Raw genomic sequence first — 20803 nt, forward strand, 5'->3', positions numbered from 1 at the left:
TGATTTTGACAATTGGACATTCAGATATCCCACCTGTTGTCTTACACATAGCTCTTTATTGGGTGGTATTTAACCAACGTATCTCTAACCCTACAGATCTATAAAAGAATGTGTCACTGCTGAGATTTATTTTATTATACTGACAGCATTTCCTTGACAACAGCTCCGCCAAGTGGCGACTTACTGTAACAGGTTTATTTATGTCTAGCCAGATATTTGAAGAGAATAAAAAACAAACATGTGAGCATTAGTTTAAACCATTTATTAAACACTGTATATATATACACTCACACACACAAACAATGCACATAACATTGTGAATAATATATATTTAATAGAATACATAGAAAACAACATAAAGAGCTGGGAAGTTCTTAAGCTACAATACAAAGACATACTGCTGTGTTTTTTGGGCCTCTATAAGAGAGATTATTACTAGCATCTTGTGGCAAAGTGCGCACTCCTTGTGTATTTACTTATGTATGTTTTCATTTATTATTATTATTATTATTATTATTATATTTGTACTGTATTTTATGCAGACGGAAGAAAGCGTCCATCTTATTATTTACTTATGTGTATTCGGTGGGGATGGGGTTAAAAACCCTTTCCTAGAACCCTCGTGGGAATGTGGCTGGAGCCTTAATTAGTAATTATTGTATTAAAATTAGGTCATTAAGGCTACAGCCAAAGAATATAAAAAGATGCACTCCAGGCTTATTGCGAGGAGAGTGTCAGAGGAGAAATGTGAGTCTAAACGAATAGAGAAACAATTGCTATATCGAAAATATACTTGTTTGAAAGTGTTTGTGTTTGTTTTACTTTGTTTGGTTTTGTGTGTTTTTTTGTTTAAACTCTTATTTTGTTAATTATTAAATATGAGCGCAGCGGCGCCGTTTTTCCCGTATAAAACATTGTTATGGTTTCATTTCCTGGTCCGTGATGTCACCACACCTGCGCACGGCAACCACTCTGCCACACACTGCATTGCACTGCAGTTCAACCAACGGCAGGTTTTGCTGTGCACCTAAATTGCAATAACAGAGCTTTTTCTCTTTAAGGTTTGTCTAATCAAGCTCAGGTGTAAGTAATTAAGCTTAAAGAATGGCAAACGTCTCAGAAGAAAATGACAGATACTGTAGATCTGTGGCGCTTTAAATGTCTCAATTTAGACTCACAAAAACATAAAGTGAATACAGGATGTAGTGAAGAAACTGTACAGGCCAGAACTGGAGTATGCACATCAACAAGCGCAAAGGAACTGGCCACTGTATACTTACAGATAACATTGCCTTTAGCAAGATGACAGAGACTATTTTAAAATCACTGACAACCCCAAAATATTCCCTTGGAAACAACGTGACTGAAAATAAACAAAACATTACCCAAAATAAAAAACAAACAAGAACAATAATGAGTGTAGGCCTACAGTGAGACTATTTACTAAAATCAAAAGCTGGAGAAACTACTATCATGTTCAACAAAATTTAAAGAGAAAGTGACCTTAATAGGATGATCCATTTACAAAAGGTACCAGTGATGTGTTTTTTTGTTAGCTGTTGTTTTGATAAATGTCACAATCTTTGAATGGATAAAGTCTCCCTACCCTGACATACTCAAACTTGTCTTCATTTTTTCAAATCCCTGTTAATAAGGGGCATCCCTGAATACACACAATGCTGCTTCTCAAGGGACAGTTAATACATATTATATTGCAGTCTACGGTAAACTCGGGAACAGATCTTTGCAGTGTGCTACAGGAAACGTAAATTGTTCTCCTTATAGTGTGCTTTGATTAGGTCCGAGTTGAAATAGACCACAGTGACGGTGATGTCATCCCGGTACATCCTGGTCAGGTCTTCAGGGAGACTCATCATGGCAGCCAGCTGTGCTTGCTCAATCTCCCCATACTCACTGGTCCCGATAGAGTGACGGATCAGGTGTGTGGCCACATTAGGATCGAGAGAAGGCACTGCCCTGGCTCGCCTCTTCAGCAGCAGGCTGTGCATGTGCCCAAGCTTGACCTGCCTCTCACTGGCAGCCACAGGCTCCTCTAAGTGCATGCCAGTTAAATGCTCTGCCACCAGTCTTACTGCTTCATCATTGCTCAGCATGTCCCAAAGACCATCAGATGCCAAGATGAGGAACTTATCCTGAGGCCTGAGCTTGTGGTAGGTCAGCTCTGGGTCCACATTCAAGTAGGGCGGAGTGAGGTAGTTAGGCGGGGCGTAGTGGTAGATGTCGAGGGTTTCCAAGTCAAAACCATTTTCTAAGACGCTCTGCTGAAGCTCCTTGCTCCATTTGAAGCATACATCCCCAAAAGCCCGAAGAGGCACTAGGAGACCCAGTAATCTGTCCCCAGTTACAACTGTGTTTTCCTCCAATTTAGGGTGTTCAGATCTGACTCGTGCCAGCTCTGATGGGTTGAGTGCATTGTGATCACGTGTGAGAGGCAGAGAAGACCAACTCCCATCCTCTTCCTGCACCCCCAGGATTGCCCGACAGTCCCCTGAGTTGGCCACGTGTAAGTCAATATTGTCCACATGGGCTACGCAGGCCGTGGAGCCAGCAAACGCAACCTGAATGGCCATGTTTCTCATGATGTCACTGTCCAGGGGAACCTGGGCTTCCAGGGAGATATCAGAGTCCAGTCTCTTGAAGGCATAAGCCAGGGCATCACCCGTGCCCATGCCCTCTTCATTGTCATGGTCTATCAGCTCCTGCCAGAAAACCCGAAGGTGGTCCAGGTAGAGCGAAGCAGACTTCCTGTAAATGTAATGGTTGGGGGGCTTGTACCACTGCAGGATCGGCAGCCTTGGTTTCATGTGCTTCATGGCAAATTCAATCTCCTCCAGATTCTTCTGAGACATGAGGGCCACAGCGATGTAATAAAAGAGCCGCTCGCTCACTGCTTGGGCGCAGACATACCCTGCATGTCCGTCAAACACCCCAAACAACATTCCTTTGGTCTGCAGGCAGGTGGCTGCGCTCCTGCGATCTTCGTTCGGGGAGTTGGCTGGAAGCTGGTTGCTCTCGAACTTGAGCACGGGGTTGAGGTTCTTGCCGTCAAATTCCGGGATCTTGACCGACTGCTCATTGGCTCTGAGAATCCTGTTGATCTGCACTGGAGTGAGCTGGAACTGAAGCTCCTCTTCTGTGGATGAATGTCTGAATACCTTTCGCACGCTGAAGACGCTGTTATTGGTCCTGCTGAGAACGTTCTGCAAGGGAGAGCTCAGGAGCTTCATTCTCTTCCATTTCACATTGCTGCTGCTGCTGTTTGGTCTGAGACACCCAGAGTACAGTCTGTGCTGGCCTCGCAAGCAAACACCTTCATTTTTTACACAGTGCAAAATCCGACATGACACAGTGCTTGACATCTTTGAAATGTCGACTGTGCTGACAGCAGAGTGAATTCCTTCGCAGTTTCGATTCTTTTATATCAGCAGACCTAAAAGAAAAAGAAAAAAGTATTTTTTTTCAATCTTTTCTAGTCCAGTGGGTTAATTATGCCCCTTTTCATAACATTATTTCTTCTTTATTCCCTCTAATTCTTCCACATTCAATGGCATGCAGGGTTCAGACCAGACAGACTGCTGTCTATAAAAACAATAAATACTGCAACATCTGGATAAAGCTCATTGTTAAAGCAATGAATCTTTAGTCTCTCATTAACCCTGGGTTATGTAACAAAGCTAGTGTGGCAACTACAGAACATGGCAAATGTTAAAAAATTAATTAGTTTAGCACCCCGTTTTCATACATACAATTATTTTTATTCCCCCGCAAAATGCCTGTACAGTAGGGCTGTTACGAGATTTAGGGGCTTTTATATTAATTGTTCGTTGTTTTTGGACGAATGGAAGAACACGTATTGTTGCTAGACAATCATTATTTAAGTTTTTGAACAGCTAGTACCAGTACCGTACATCCAGACAGCTAAATGATCGATTGATAATCTGATTTCACGGGGTGTCAATACTTTTTATAAGTTCCAACATGCAGAATAATAGGTTATGCAATATACATTTAATTTCCGCTTAACGTTCGTTATCTTTTAATATAGCATTAAATATAAGATACGCATATTTTAAGTTATAAACCTGCTGTACATTTTATGTATGACCGGCGGTAGGGAGTTCAGTTATTCATGTTATTTATATACACAAAGAAATAGTACTGCATCAAAAAACTATCTACACGGTCAAATAATCACATTACTTTAACATATGCAATTAGACGAAACCGGTAAAGTAAATTAAGTCTTCCAAGTCTTCCAAAAAAATAAACAAAAACACGAAAGTGTGGTAATATAGGAGTTACGTAGCATTACAATAGCTAAATGCAAACTTTGCAGTTTCATAAAAGTTCGTAACTGTTTTTTTGTCCCCACTTATTTTTTCTTATTTAATGTAATTAAAAACCTCCATACCTGCTTGGGCATCCACGTCTGTCTACAACCTACCGCCTGCTGTCTATTTTCTATTGAACCACTTCCCCTCTGTCACAATTTGAGACACACCAAAAAGCACCACCCACCGACTCTACCCTGATTGGTTGACATTGAACGCTCTGTTGGTTCTTTCTCTGCGATTGGTTGCAAACGGAGCGTCAGATACAACATTTTATTAATTTCTTTGGACCAAATGTAACAGTGTGTTTACAGAACTTTTGCAAGAAAGTATTGGACACCATACACCTGATCAGGCGTGATAAGTGCAAAAGTGAAATATTATTGCATAAGTGCACATGCAATAATGACATGCAGTCCTGCAGTATAGTTAGTTATTGCAAGCATCACGGGTTCAGTCTCTGTTTAATAACATGTAAAGATTTAAATGAACTTGCACTCGATTTTGAACTTGATATATAGGACGGGTTTGCAGAGCAAACAGAATAGTGTGTATGAAATCACTCCCCTTTAAAACCTGATTTACTTTACTTTGCACTAAATATCCTTTCATGTTACTTTGAAAGACAACTTTAATATTAATGCTTCAATAAGTTTGTATATTTTCTGGCTCAACACTATGTTAGAATATCAATTTGAGTCTTATTTCCAGCTCTCATATAATAGTTTGCACAGTTTGGATATTTAACATCTATATGTGCATTTATATTTAAAATGACAGTATTATGCTTTCTACTGTAGTATTAAAACACAGTCAATGTTTTGAATACACACACACACACACACACATATATATATATATACTTATTTTAACTAGTACATCCGATAAGTTCCTTTACTTGGTAATGACAGCTTGACATGACAAAGTGAATTAAAAACCACATCAAAACAAGAACAACAACTCAGGTAAGACAACCATTAAATGTATTTATCTAAATGCTAGACGTATCAGAAACAAAATTCTAGAACTTGAAGCTACTGCACTAACAGGTAACTATGATGTGATAGGTGTTACAGAAACGTGGTTGTCTGAGAGTGATGGGGACGAATATAATATTTGTGGGTATACACTGTATAGGAAAGACAGGCAGGACAGAAGAGGAGGAGGGGTAGCGCTATACATAAGAAACAGTCTTGAAGCCCAGGTGTTAAACCTGGACAAAGAAAATAAAACCGAATCAATATGGGTCAGAATAACGGACAAAAATTCAAAGGGCATAATAATAGGAGCATACTATTGACCGCCAAATTCAGACGGTGAGCACAATAATCTGTTATACAATGACATTAGAAATGCGTGTAGCAAAGGAGAAGCCATACTAATGGGCGATTTCAACTTCCCCCAAATAAAATGGGAAAACCCAGTGGGTAGCATGAAGGATGAAATAGAAATGGTGGAAATGACAAATGACTGCTTCCTAACACAATTTGTCAAGGCACCGACTAGAGGGGAGGCATGCCTTGATTTACTCTTTTCAAATAACGAAGATAGAATAACTAAAATAGAGGTCAGAGAACCACTGGCAAACTCAGACCACAACATGGTCTCATTTGAAGTGTTTTTTAAAACCCCAAAAGTAATGACTAAAGCTAAGGTTCACAATTTTAGAAAAGCAAACTATGAAGGTATGAGGTACTAGAGGCGCAAAACAATTACATCCCTAAAGTAGACAAATCTAAATGTAAAACTAAATTGCCAAAATGGTTTAATAGATCAATTAAAAAAAAATATTCAGCGAAAAAAGGCACTTTACAGAACATTAAAAAAGGACCAAAAAGAAAGTACGCAGAGAGTACACAGAACTGCAAACGCAAGTCAAAAAGGAAGTTAGAAAGGTCAAGAGAGAAATAGAAATGAACATTGCTAAGGGAGCTAAAACCAATTCCAAAATGTTTTTCCAATATTACAACAGCAAGAGAACATTCAAAGAGGAGATTAAATGTTTAAGAGATACAAATGGCAAAATCGTAGATGAAGAAAAAAAAATAGCAAATATATTAAATGATTACTTTTCACAAGTTTTTACAAAGGAAGATACTGACAACATGCCCCACATGTCATCCAGTTTCTATCCAGTTTTAAATAACTTTAGCATAACTGAGGCAGAAGTGTTAAAGGGACTAGGAGCTCTTAAAATAAACAAATCCCCTGGGCCAGATGAGATCCTCCCAGTAGTACTCAAAGAAATGAAAGAAGTAATTTACAAACCGCTAACCAAGATGATGCAGCAGTCTCTTGACATAGGGGTGGTACCGACATACTGGAAAACTGCAAACGTAATACCGATCCACAAAAAGGGAAACAAAACTGAACCAGGTAACTACAGACCAGTAAGTCTGAATTCTATTATATGCAAACTTATGGAAACTATAATAAGATCCAAAATGGAAAATTACCTATATGGTAACAGGGTACTGGGAGACAGTCAACATGGTTTTAGGAAAGGGAGATCGTGTCTAACTAACTTGCTTGATTTTTTTGAGGATGCAACATCGATAACGGATAATTGCAAAGCATATGACATGGTTTATTTAGATTTCCAGAAAGCTTTTGACAAAGTCCCGCACAAAAGATTAATTCTCAAACTGAACGCAGTTGGGATTCAAGGAAACACATGTACATGGATTAGGGAGTGGTTAACATGTAGAAAACAGAAAGTACTGATTAGAGGAAAAACCTCAGAATGGAGTGTGGTAACCAGCGGTGTACCACAGGGATCAGTATTAGGTCCTCTGCTATTCCTAATCTACATTAATGATTTAGATTCTGGTATAGTAAGCAAACTTGTTAAATTTGCAGACGACACAAAAGTAGGAGGAGTGGCAAACACTGTTGCAGCAGCAAAGGTCATTCAAAATGATCTAGACAAGATTCAGAACTGGGCAGACACATGGCAAATGACATTTAATAGAGAAAAGTGTAAGGTACTGCACGCAGGAAATAAAAATGCACATTATAAATATCATATGGGAGATACTGAAATTGGAGAAGGAATCTATGAAAAAGACCTAGGAGTTTTTGTTGACTCAGAAATGTCTTCATCTAGACAATGTGGGGAAGCTATAAAAAAGGCTAACAAGATGCTCGGATACATTGTGAAAAGTGTTGAATTTAAATCAAGGGAAGTAATGTTAAAACTGTACAATGCACTAGTAAGACCTCATCTTGAATATTGTGTGCAATTCTGGTCACCTCGCTATAAAAAAGATATTGCTGCTCTAGAAAGAGTGCAAAGAAGAGCGACCAGAATTATCCCGGGCTTAAAAGGCATGTCATATGCAGACAGGCTAAAAGAATTGAATCTGTTCAGTCTTGAACAAAGAAGACTACGTGGCGACCTAATTCAAGCATTCAAAATTCTAAAAGGTATTGACAGTGTCGACCCAAGGGACTTTTTCAGCCTGAAAAAAGAAACAAGGACCAGGGGTCACAAATGGAGATTAGGCAAAGGGGCATTCAGAACAGAAAATAGGAGGCACTTTTTTACACAGAGAATTGTGAGGGTCTGGAATCAACTCCCCAGTAATGTTGTTGAAGCTGACACCCTGGGATCCTTCAAGAAGCTGCTTGATGAGATTTTGGGATCAATAAGCTACTAACAACCAAACGAGCAAGATGGGCCGAATGGCCTCCTCTCGTTTGTAAACTTTCTTATGTTCTTATGTTCTAATTAATTACAGTACCTCTGTTTATTCCTGTAGAGGAATAAAGTGCTTCACAAGCACAATGCTAATGGTCCAAATCCTGTTACTCAGCTAGACACATGTCAGGATGTCCAAAGGTAAATTGAAAATGGTTGGGCATTATGCACATAATGTGTCTTTCTTTCAATGTGATTTTATGCACCTCCCTATCAATAATGCTCAGTTGGGTGCAGCAAGTCTGAACTATGTAAACAATACTTTTCAAACTATAGCACTCATATTACATTTATTATTTCAGTTTATCACTTTATCTATAACATTACTGAATATATAATTAAACACGTTGCTGTAAACTCTTGATAATAATATTAATAAATGACCCTTGGTAGTGCAGTTCAGGGTTTGTATTCCTTAAAGTTACACTTAACAGCTAAATCTAACCCTCAGCACACTAACAATTATAATGGCAGTTGGATTTTTGTGCTTTATTTAATCAAGTGTAACCTGTGTCCTTATTCCTTCAGTTTGTACTGAGCAAAACGTAATGTCAGTTTGCCCTATCTGTTAATAGGTACCCACACCAAGTGATACATTTTCATGATTAATAATTTACTAATGAAGTTTCACAACAAAAAAATAAATAAAGAAAGTAATCACCAATGTGTTGTTAGCATGAACATATGAGACAGCATCTGTAACATTGCTGGCTCATTTACAAGAGTGTTACAAGGGTCAATTGGTCATGCCATTAAACCACGACGTGTCCAAAACAGGCCTGTATGATGCCGTTCAACTGGAACTAAGGCGTTACGGTGGCGCCCCCTATAGTCACTGTGTTTTCTGTGCTGGATCTCTGGTTCTAAATGTCTGACTGTCCTGCCGTGAATACTTTTAATATTACAACTTGCTGAATCACCTAGTATGTCAAAATAAATGCATTTTATCCTACATGTATCGACTCGCAGACTGCTAGACATAATGTAGAGCCCATCCGATAATAAGAACAAATAATGTACGGATTTATTTTAAGAGAATATCGGTTAGCCAGGTAAAGAACGGTGGGACACTAACGAGCTAACTGCAATGAAATTAGGGTTTCACAGGCAAGTTTTGATAATTGTAATGTTTGTCACTGAATTTAAGTCTCTTAGTATTTCTAAAGTGAACATCACAATATGTATCTGTAGCTTTGCATGGAACTAACTGAATATCAACATTAAAAAACACCACTAAATATGTCTATATTTCGGTAAAAGCACCTTAATCTAGTATATTTTAGTAGAGAAGTAGACAAACATTTAGGATAGTGATAGTCTCAATTACGTTTTAATTCTGATTGAGAGTTTTGAAATCATGGACGTAAAAACTGCAGTCTGCTTGCCACCAATCACATCCACTTACCTTAGAAACTGACATGAAATCACAGCACTAAAATCTAAAAGAAACTCCCCAGAACAAGGAGATATATGACTAGCCAATCAGCATGACCACACAGTCCTGCCCTCTCCTCCTGCAACAGCCTGGGTATTCATTCAATCTCCACGTTCGTTGGTTTTAAAGTTCTTTGGTAAGTAAACAGTCCGCTTAGTGTTATTCATATGGTTATGTAATCTCCACGTAGCAGCAGTTTGCCTCTCCTCAGCCCTGGAATAAAGGTGGTCTGGAATGACATCAACTAGCCTTTGCTCTGACATGAACAAACAGCTGTCGGCACTGACCGTGAGAGCCTGCAGTTTAGAAAAGCAGTGACTTTGCCCCGCCGTTCCTCACGGACCGTCTGCTTTGGCTGTTTGACAGGCCCGCTGCAGAGTCGTAGGCACTGCTGTGCGCATATTCCCCACAAGGTGGCGAAACTAACACGAAATTTACGTGATCAGTCCCTTGGAGCCTTTTTATAAAGTCCTTCCATGACTAATTGATCAATGATTTATAAGTTATAAAGAAAGCAGTTTTAGAAACGCAAGCTATCTCCCTTACTTTGTGAGCCATATAAGCTCGTTGCTTTACATTTGCAGCAGCAAGGGGTTATATTTGAAATCTTCAAGCCATTGTTGTCACTCAGAGTAAAACCGACATTTTAAAAAGATAACGGTCTTCAACAAGTAAAAATAAAACAATAAACCCCACTTTAGAATGAAGACTGATATGCCATTCAATCAAAACAGACATTCACGCCAGACAAGTTAATAACACTATTATTATGTCATTAGCTTGAGTTAACTCGTATTCATGGTTGTAGTGTAGTGGACTTCACAGGCTCACAAAAAGGAATACAGTTCCATTTTGCAATCAAAATCACCCTGTGCTGTATTCTGTGTTACATTTTCACTACAAACTGCTAATTGGAAACTGAAATAGGACTAAGTTGTTGAAATGGATTAAAGCAGTTTCCTCCTTCAGAGATTCACGTGTTTAACATAACTGTGCCAGAAGGAACTAAGCTCTTAGTAAAGCACTTTCGCTTCAAGCGAGAGTCACAAAAGAATTGTACATTATGAATGTTTTGATTATTGTAGGGCTGTGGGTTTTCTGTATTCTTGTGCTGGATTGACAGAACATGGATAGTACACAGGCAGTTTGCAAACTGGCTCGTGTGGGCAATTTGGGGTAATTCGTTTCAGTATTCAAATTCTGGTCTTTATGATACAGGTGAAAAGATACAGTAGTGAATAAACTGCATCACCTGGCTACCCAGTTGATGTTGAGATATGCACATTTTAATACTGTTTTTAACATACAAGGCTCCCTCGTTATAAGGTTTTCCTCTATCCCACGGAAAAAGTTATAAGGCAAGTGTCTCATAATGCTATTTCTCTAGCCTAATATTCTCATTACAATGCAGAACACAAACAGTCCTTCACCTATAGTATGGAAATGATTCTATAAAACGTACCATTGTACCTTGCCATTTGCAGAATTGCTACAGTTCACACACAAAGGTAATCATTGTGTATGTTGCTTATAATCAGAGAAGTCTTGTTTAGTATGAGATTCATTTTAGTTTTTCAATGCTTGTGATCCCTGAGGTATATCAAATACAGTGTGTTACAACTGAGAGTCAGAATATACAGTGCCATTTTTTAAAAACATGTTAATTATAATTTAAAATAATTTTCTCAAATAATATAACATTGTCGTCTTTATAAGAAAAGCATTTTTTGGCAGTGTTTGGCCAAACTAATTCCCCTGCTTCACATGCTCTAAAAGTTTGTCCTCAATAGGAAGCAACTCTGGTCCTGAGTGCTACTAAAATTATCTAGAACCAGGTATTAATAGCCTGCATGAAATAACTGGGGCATGATTAAGACAAGAGATGCAGCTTCGCTGGCATCTCTTTGTCTTCGTTACCTTGTTTCTGAGACAAGCCTTTAAGGAGAAAAATCACCTCTTGCAGGTTCTGTATTCAGTGATCTGGAAGAAGGATTTCAAAAGATCCTTGATGTTACAGAGCCCCCAAATCAAGATCTAGTCAGGTTTAATTCCAACTGAAATGTTTACAACTGATTATACACAGAAACCCAAACCATGTTGCATCAGTACCCCCTTCTAGATGAACTCAGTGAACTGTTTCATGCTAAATTACAATAAAGCCTGTTGCTAATCTGAGCCAGATAATATAATAAGTGGAAAGAACCCGAGATAAATAGGGGGTGATGACCCCCACCACGTACATCTTGCCGGTTTTTAAAATCACTGTATTTGTGGCCAGACTCTTTAAAGAAGCGTGGTTAGATTAGGGTTGATATTGGTTATATTACAGTTACATATACCTGTCTGTAGTTTACTAGCATTGGACTAGCATTGGAATTTGTAAAATTAACATTTTACATTTTGGATAGATCAATGTATTCCAACTTCTTGCATGACGGCTGAGGTGGGCAATGCACAACATATGAATTATAAATATATATCTTAGTATAAATCTACACATAATTACATTGCTAATAAACCACACATGAATTTTAATAAAATGGAATGCACAAACAAAGCTCTCATTCACTCAATAACTTTATTAGAACTGGATTTCAAGATAAAACAATTCAATTTCATAGTTAAATACATTCACACCTTTCCATAAAACTGTTTTATGAAAAAAAAAAACAATCTTGCACTTGACAGCTGCATAAATAACAAGTCAATCACTGACATGGGAATTCTTTGACCCAGTTCTAGCTATAATTTCATCATGCTTCTTATAAACCATTAACATATATAGAAGGTTACACATAATGAAACACACAGAGAATGAAACATGATTATTGTTTCTAGTTATGTACACTATGAATGGCAATATGTATTGATACATAATATTTCCTGAAAAACAATGCATTTTGCCTGTTATACAGTTTAAACTCCTTGACCATTCTATAGACCACAGTGTGAAATGCATGCACAACAAGCCTGGCAATAAAAAAATCATGGTTTCAGCAATAGTTCCAGCATGTTCCCTTTGTCATTTGTGGCGATGCAAATTCTCCCTAGAAGTAGAATTTGTCCCATGTCACTGTAACTTTCCTCCTGTAATCTTAGCCATTAATGATTCCGACCGAGTATTGGTGCATGCAAAGTCAATTCATTGCTGGTAGTATAAATCTAGATACAAAATGTTCTGTATATGTAGGCATCATTGACTACAACTACTAAGGCTATTATAATTGATTGACTACTTTAAGAAATTAAAATGTAAGCTAACATTTCAAATAATGCCTTCATTGCTGAAGGCTATCATTGAATGTCTGCTTGACAAACTTTTACAATCAAAGTCATGTTATGTCGCGAGGAAAGGAAGCCACCCCCCCACCCCCCAAAACATTTCTCTTCTTGACCACACTGGCTCCACTGCTGCACAGTGGAACCATTTTTCTTGGAAATGCAGCTTCACGCAGGAGGCTCAGGGCTGCTCAGCTGGAGGTGATGGGAGCAGTGTCTCAGTGGGTCCCTGTGTCACTCTCCAAGAAGTTTATTACTTGAAGGAGGCTCGGACTTTCCTGCCCTTGAGGGGCTGTGGGGGGCGGAAGTTATTTACCATGCATAGCCGGTCCTCCTCTTCACCCGTGAACAGAAGCATTCGGAACTTCTCCATCTGTTGAGGGCCAGAAAAAAAAAGAATATGCATCAAACTGAATAGGAAAAAGCAATCGTGGGTGTCTTTCGTCCTTCTAAATCAATACTTCCCTAATTACTGTAGGAACTATTGTAGTTTTGATATACCATGTTTTATTTTTTCAGGCAGAACTAAAGCAAGTTAATAAATAGCAAAACAAAATTCAAATGAGTCCTTTTAAGGTTTACAAAGCAATTCCCATACAGTTTGATTAGTGATCCTCCACAGCGGCTTTATTTTAAGACACTGCAGCTGTCATAAATCCTCCTCAGCAAATTGATTTCTCATAGATAGCAGGCAATTGTGCAACTAGCGAGAAGTATCTTGAGTAACACAGAGTGTTGTATTCACCTGGCCCTGTCCAAAGACAAAAATAATACTTTAAAGCAAACATTACAGGTCTGCAAAACCATTCAACAGCCTCAATTCGTCTAAGAGAAATGCACACCATTTCATCGTTTATCAAACTGGAACATCAATGCGAAGGTTGTCTCCCCTCACTTTCACAAAGTAAGCATGAAATGTAGAAAAACTGACAGGATACTCGCTCAAAGAAAAACCCTCTCCATCAACATTTACTACTGCTTACCTCTACAGGCTGTGAATGAAGTGTATAAAACAAATCAGGCCTGATTTAACATACAATATTGGAAGTCTAGTGTTTAAAGAAGTCAGCTGAATTCTCATTTATTCATGCCCTCCCATACATATTTTAAGAAGTACATACACTCTGAAATAAAGGATCGACCTTCAAAGTAAAATCAAAGACTGCAGCATTCAAGATCCTTTTATTATTAAATTAGCCAGTTGGGGTGGGGAGTAGAATGTCTAATATACATTGTTCATCTTACAGTATTCTAATCTACTTGTGGTGTCTAATAGAGAGTATAGTGGCTGGTATTTTAGATATACTATACTGACCACTAAAAGTAAGCACCAGATTGAGGGACGTGATCAGAAGCGATAATCAGACATTCAGCAGCAACTGATAAACGATTCACTGTTTGTATATTGTGGCAGTTTTGCAGTGTTAATGGTATAAATAACTATTTATGTTTTGTTCTGACAATTCCCTCAACAAGCATGGATATTGTACCGAACCATCAAGTCACACCATCTCAGCACAGCTTATGGAATTAAAAACATAAAATAGGATTTATACACTGACATTGACCAGCCTGTATCAATATCCACGGTATTGTTTAGTGATATACTATTTGATAAAGGGGATGGGAGACTGGGTTTGCATGCTTGGAAGTGCCCACCTGTTTCTCTGAAACCCTGATTGGCTCCTTGAGAACGATCCATGTGACGCTCTCGAGCAGGGGGGGCGTGGTGAGGGAGCCGGGGTATGTCCAGTAACTCAGGTTATTGGGGAGGAGGCACTTGGGGTTGAAGCCCTTAAAGTCTGCCTTTGTTTCCTAATAGCCCCCAAAAAAGAATTAGCATAGGTGCAAAAAGGAGGATAAATACCTATTCTCAGAATATATGTTATACAATGTTCCAAATATTTAAGGAATGTTTTAAGCCCAATCAAATCCATTTAATTAAGTTTGCAGTTTATGAAGCCTTATTCAGATGTTTAAGTGAGAGTCAGAAGTTCATTATTATTTTCAAGTTCTCACCACAAACTGTACATAGGGATTATTTTTATTCACATTAGATTTCTGGAAATAATTTAACGAGAGAAGCAAACTTACTTTAAACTTGACCATGTATAGGGCATCTGTTAGTTTGTGCAAACCTGGGTGCTCATCCCCAATCTAAAGAAGATTTGGAGAAATACAAATGTTAATTATGATGGTACTGGCCTCTTGAAAGATTATTCTAGTGCAAACTCATTAATATACCAAATTGATTTGATTTCCGTTGCTCTGAGATACCAAAACTGAAATCCTAGACTTTAAAACTCTAAGTAGCCAACCTGTAATTACTGCTTCGGGAATACGAGAATTACCTTCAATAAAGGTCAGCTACATCTTACTGGTGCTTTTATGCAGCAGAGAAAATATTCTCCATCATTCACCTGTTCTGCAGTTTCAGTAAAGACAGCTGGCATTGCATGTTTTAAGTGGAGCTTTAACAAGAAAGAGTTTGTCCAGAAAAGAAAGCAGGAATGACTAAGAAAGACCAGCATGATAAAGAGCACTGTTCTGTGCCATAGTACCTTTAAAGGCTTTTCAAATTAGTTTGACAGCAAAGGGTCAATTGCAGTGAACATAATATTGAAGCTAATAAAGTGTTGTCAACTGATTTTATAAAGCCATGGGGAAACCCCTTCTCTCACCTCAATGAAGATGCCGAGGACAGCCAAGCCATCGGGGGCCGCTGCAGCGTCCTGGATGGTCTTGTACTTTGTAGCGTTCCAGTGGACCAGATGAAGCTGCAGACAAGAGACCAGAGAAAAGGGAAATGCAATGTTCCGCTCCACAGCTTTCCACTTTTCAACTCACTATCTTTCACAAAGACTAGTGCGTTCTGCATTTACACACATTCTCAGGGGCTATAAAAAAAGTAAGGATTGAACAAAAAACTTGGAATCTATTCATGAAGGCCATTCATGACACTCTTATTCCAACCTCCTATAACCTCCCGATATTGCCACTTTAGTGAACAATGTTCTCAGGTCCAAGTAGATGTGACACAAGAATAATGTTTGGGAGAAAGAAGTTGCAATTGAATAGGTGGTATAATGTCACATGGAAGGATACGGGCATATTTAAATATACCTAAGTCTGGCACTAGTTTGGCAACTTCTCTGCTGACACAAAGCTTCTTCCCTTGGATCAGTCCGATATTCTGCTCCTACCTCAGAGACGTAGGACTTGCCATTGACGGTGTGCTCTGACCCATAACTGTTCTTCCCTCCCCAGTGGAAATGGAACTGTTTCAACCTGTAGGGGACTTCCAGGGGGCCATCTCGGATCACTGCCCAAGCACAAAGACTTTCATTAGAGACTCTTTGCTGAAGATACTTTTTGCAATAACAATCTTCATCCACTGGATGGCACTGTGTACTATGTAAAAAATATATTAGAAGTTAACAAAAAAGACTTAATGGAAATACCACAAAATCTACCCAGTTCAACCCCTACCCCCAAAATTATCTATGAATCTAACACCTGCAGGTTAGATTCATAAAACACTTTCCTATTAAATCCCATACATTCAGTCACTCTGGTGTTACATTGGGAGGTGGAAGAATTGCACATTTATGTGTGTTGCAATGAAGTACAACAAAGACATTTTTCTCAATAACTTCCTTGTTCTCCCCCAACCCCTCAGAGAAATTTGATGTGTAACCTTTGCTCCCTCACTAAATGATTACAGTATAGCTCAAATCTAACACTGATACACACTCCTCCCAGGAGCATGCTTTGTAAATATTTTCCTAGGACAGTGGAAAAAGTGCTGAAGCATCTTTATCACCCAAGAATGAGGACCTTGTGGGAAGACTAGACCATTTGCATTCCATTATTCTACCACCCTTAAATTTGCTTTTTATTTAAATAACTGACCACTTATTACATGTTCAGGCAGGCAACACAGTTTTTTGGTGCTTGTTTTTTCCTATTTAAGTTTGGGAAAACATGTGTTTCTTTTAGAACTGCACATATGAGACCTAAATAATAATAAATGAAAGTGCAGTTAGGGTACTAGGAAAAATAAAACCCTCAACACTCTCCACTTCGCTCTGCAGGCACTGCAGGTTGAGCATACTACCAAACACTGGTTTGACATGTTGATGTCAAGGATTAAAGGCAAGGTAGGTTCCTTATGCTAATTGCAGCTGAGAGATCTGAATCTGTGGCAAGGAAGAGGTTTATTCTGATCCTGCAATTGGGCTATAGTGCCAAATTAGGCAAAATGTCTGTTAACTGCATTGAAGTTACTTCAGGCAAACGAATAGACCTCATACAACCTAGGAACAATGATCAACCAAACCAAGAAAGAATGGCTTTCATTATGGAACACAATTATCTCTCCAATGAGATCAAAAGTAAAACTTTGAAACAGTGGGGAATATTAGAATGTGATCCTCAACTTGGTTCACTATCTGCTACCCCACCGGGATTTTGCTTCAGAAGAGGTAGAAATGTAAAAGACAGTAGTGTCTTCCATGTACAAATCACCACCTAGTGGCAATTGGCTAACGACAACAATACATTGAAACTACCGGTGTGGTAAATGAGTACATTGCTCCAATACTCAAAATACGAAGTATTTTAACCATACAGGTAAAAAATTTACAATTCAAGGTTTTAATAATTGCAATATCACTCATCTAATATGCAGGTTGAAATGCCCGTGTGACTTAGCATTTATTGGACAAACAAAACGAAATTTAAAAATTAGAATATGAGGCAGCCATTAGTAACAATAATTTGGATTATGCAATTGCCAGACACTACCAAACAATTAAACACAGCGCAGTTTCTAGTTTAACATGTATTTGCTTGGAAAGAGTTGTACCTGAGACAGGAGGAAATGTAGTTAAACTATTGTTAAGAAGGGAAGCATACTGGATAGCTACATTGAAAACAATGAAACCACACGGTCTAAATGAAAATCTGGATCTTAGTCCATACCTGTAATTGACATCTTAGAAGTAAATACATCAATGAAGATATATGAAACACACTACTTGTAAGCTTTATTTAATTTTATTCTTGTTGAAGTGATTATAAAAAGTTTATGTAAGAGATTTAATGATATTTATAATAATGTCAATTATTAGGCAAATTGTGATTTCTAATTAATTGTAATCAGATCAAAAGTGAGTTCCAAATATGTTCTAAGATGGGTATGTATGAGATGTATCTATGTGTTGTCTGTAAGTAACTGTCAATGATCACAATAGGGATTTATTGTGTATTTCTGAATTTCATCAATACACAATTAGAATGTGAATATTCGTCACTTAAAAGCTTCAAAATTACTGTTTGAGACACAGTGGTTAAGAATAAAAAAAGACGGTAAGATTAGGATTAGATTTAAGCCCTAATAATCTAGTTAATTGATTTATTGTAATTAAATGTGATTAACAATCAGATGTATAGAGATTGTGTTCCAATTAACAATAATATTCACCACCTGACTAAGACTGTTGTAGTTGAAACGCGTCGTTGACGTGGATGTAGCTTATATACTATAAGTATTTACATTTAAGTTTCACACTAAACATCACAGACATCACTTTGATAGATTGTACCACTTTGACAGTTACAGGTAGGAGACAAATTCTTTGATGACACATAGCTTTAGTCATTTAAGGTAGTTTGTGAGAACCCTTGTGTCAACATGACAGATGATAGACCTAGCAAAATGGTAAATTGCTTGTAAAGTTGTGACCTGCCCTCACAGACCCAACACTCCACCACTCTGGGATAGCTCATTTGGTTTTGGTATTCAGTGGAACCATCGCAAAGCCACAGGTTTTGACAAAGAGATTTAAACAACCAAGGCCATGAAAACTGCCCTTTGGGTCACGGCTTAGGCAAATTCTCCTTCCTCTACATCCAACCACCAGAAACTTGTTTACTCTACCATACCTGTTTTTTTAGATCTCCAAACAAACATTTACATTGTATAAATGACTAATTTTATTCCACGTGGCATTAAAACCAAATCTTTTGGAAACTATTAAATTCAAGCTGCCTCAATGGAATAGAGAGACTGCTGGAATCAACTGTGATCCACGTTTACACCCAATTCAGACGGTTAGATAAAATACAGGTTTGGCAAAAGTCATAACTTAGTCAATAGTATCTCCCACAAGTTTGATGTTGAAAGCTCACCTGTCTTGTCGTCAACGTCAGCGAACTCCACCATGACAGAGTGTCCATTGTTGGAAATGTTGATAGATGTGCAGCAGTTGTAGGAGATGTTCAGAGAGGAGAGGCTGGCCTCGTATACAGCCTGGGAAGGGACAATGTCTATGGGAGACTGACGGCTTCCCTGGGCAATGGGATAATCCTTGTGCCATTTATCAGGACCTTAAAGAAATTTTTTTCAAACATTTGTAATGAATCAGAATGTCACTGTTTTGTATCTGCTGCTTCTCTGTTTCAGTAATTTCTTCACAAGTAGAACACTATTCACAAAATTTCAAAGACTGGTTTAAGGAATATTTTTTAGGAATAGTTTTTTGATGTGATTGCTCTCTATGATTGTACAGTACTTTGAAAAAACGAGAACCTTAAAAACAGTTTCATGGTCTCCAAACCTAATTTCTCAGACTGAAAACTTGGTGTGCCCCATTATGAACCCCGGCTAGAGCACTAGCTAATCTTCATTAGAAACAAGTAACAGACCTCCTTGTGCCTCCTTTAAATATAAAAAATAACAAAGGCAGTTAAAACATATTTCAACCTTTTCACATTACTTCTGCAGTTTTTTTTTTTAAATCTCTGGTTAGCATTTTTTTTTGTTCTCGGCTGGGAAGTGAGGGAGAGAACTGTGTGGTACTGGGTCGTTCTCTGTTGCATGGTGTTAATGAACGCGTGTCAACCGGCAGTACGGGAAATAGCAAATGGATAAGCCCATTGAAAAAAAAATAGTTATTCTGCGCATAAGAGCAACAACTGCTGTAACTGCCTTACCGTTTTCGTCTCCGTATCCCCAGTGGTTTCCAGGCATTCTGAATGTGTCTTTGCAGTACTAGTAGGACGAATAAAATAAGCTCAATATAATGTTTATGGCGCCGTCATACGATGCAGTTAAGGTGTCTAATCTGCTTCTCTCTTATATAGGTTTTTTTTTTTTTTTTTTTTATGAAGGCACTGCCCTGCAGAATTCTGAAATGATTAAGGGAAAAAAAACTGCTGTCGGCGAATCGGTGCTACAGTATTCCTTTAACACCGCCCCTTTTGAGCAGAAAGCAACAGTTATTCATGAAACGCAAGGCGAATGGAGCTCTGCAGAATTTGCATGATAAAAATAAGGACATTGATCGTTTAGGTTCCTTTAAAACATACAGCAATCACTAGAAGCATATATGTACTTCATGAAGTAACGTTATCAGTATATACACACACACACACACACACACACACACACACACACACACACACACACACACACACACACACACACACACTGGCTTGATTAAAAGTAACCTTATTAAAAAAAAAAAAAAAGAAAACATCTAGAGTTCACGTATAGCGATCTTGATCTACGCAGGCGTCATGTCTAAGGGGATACAAAATCCTATGGAGATACAGACCTCTGCATAACAACCCTTGTGTATGTACAGTACATTTACTGTTTTTATGCAATACATTTTTAATTATTTTAAGAACCTGTTGCTGAGTACCTTCATATAGCATAACTTTAGTTCTAGTACACACTCGTGTTTTAATATAAATGTATTTCTACAAACGTGTCAGTGAGAACTATATTATGCATCCTCTGCACATAGCTCATATATATATATATATATATATATATATATATATATATATATATATATATATATATATATATATATATATATATATATAATCGTTCTCATCACTGTACTGATTAAAAAAACAAAACAAAACAAAAACCCCAAAACATAAACATTTCGTTTTCATGGTCATCTAGATGTAACTATAAAATCTTGATAATGAAATATACATTTACAAGTAGTTCACGGACAG

General features: G+C 38.0%; 2 protein-coding genes across 3 annotated transcripts; both read right to left on the bottom strand.

The window, feature by feature from the left end:
- Nucleotides 1-602: 602 nt before the first annotated feature.
- On the bottom strand, nt 603-9829 carry LOC121325153 (pyruvate dehydrogenase [acetyl-transferring]-phosphatase 2, mitochondrial-like). 2 transcript variants are annotated; one of them, XM_041267469.1, is made up of 2 exons: nt 9458-9829; nt 603-3451 (listed from the first exon to the last, which is right to left on the bottom strand). In XM_041267469.1, the coding sequence occupies exon 2, from the start codon at nt 3378-3380 to the stop codon at nt 1755-1757; it is 1626 nt and encodes a 541-aa protein (XP_041123403.1). In that variant the 5' UTR covers nt 3381-3451; nt 9458-9829; the 3' UTR covers nt 603-1754. The 2 variants fall into 2 exon arrangements, with proteins under 2 accessions (XP_041123403.1, XP_041123402.1); XM_041267468.1 differs by lacking the exon at nt 9458-9829 and adding an exon at nt 4433-4494.
- Nucleotides 9830-12046: 2217 nt separating this feature from the next.
- Nucleotides 12047-20001, bottom strand: ca7 (carbonic anhydrase VII). The gene is made up of 7 exons (XM_041267881.1): nt 19763-20001; nt 18959-19156; nt 15970-16088; nt 15448-15543; nt 14861-14923; nt 14426-14581; nt 12047-13139 (listed from the first exon to the last, which is right to left on the bottom strand). Exons 1-7 carry the CDS (start codon nt 19797-19799, stop codon nt 13020-13022), a joined length of 789 nt encoding a protein of 262 aa, XP_041123815.1. The 5' UTR covers nt 19800-20001; the 3' UTR covers nt 12047-13019.
- Nucleotides 20002-20803: the final 802 nt, after the last annotated feature.

Source organism: Polyodon spathula, chromosome 13, assembly GCF_017654505.1.
Source record: "Polyodon spathula isolate WHYD16114869_AA chromosome 13, ASM1765450v1, whole genome shotgun sequence".
NCBI classification, from domain to species: domain Eukaryota; kingdom Metazoa; phylum Chordata; class Actinopteri; order Acipenseriformes; family Polyodontidae; genus Polyodon; species Polyodon spathula.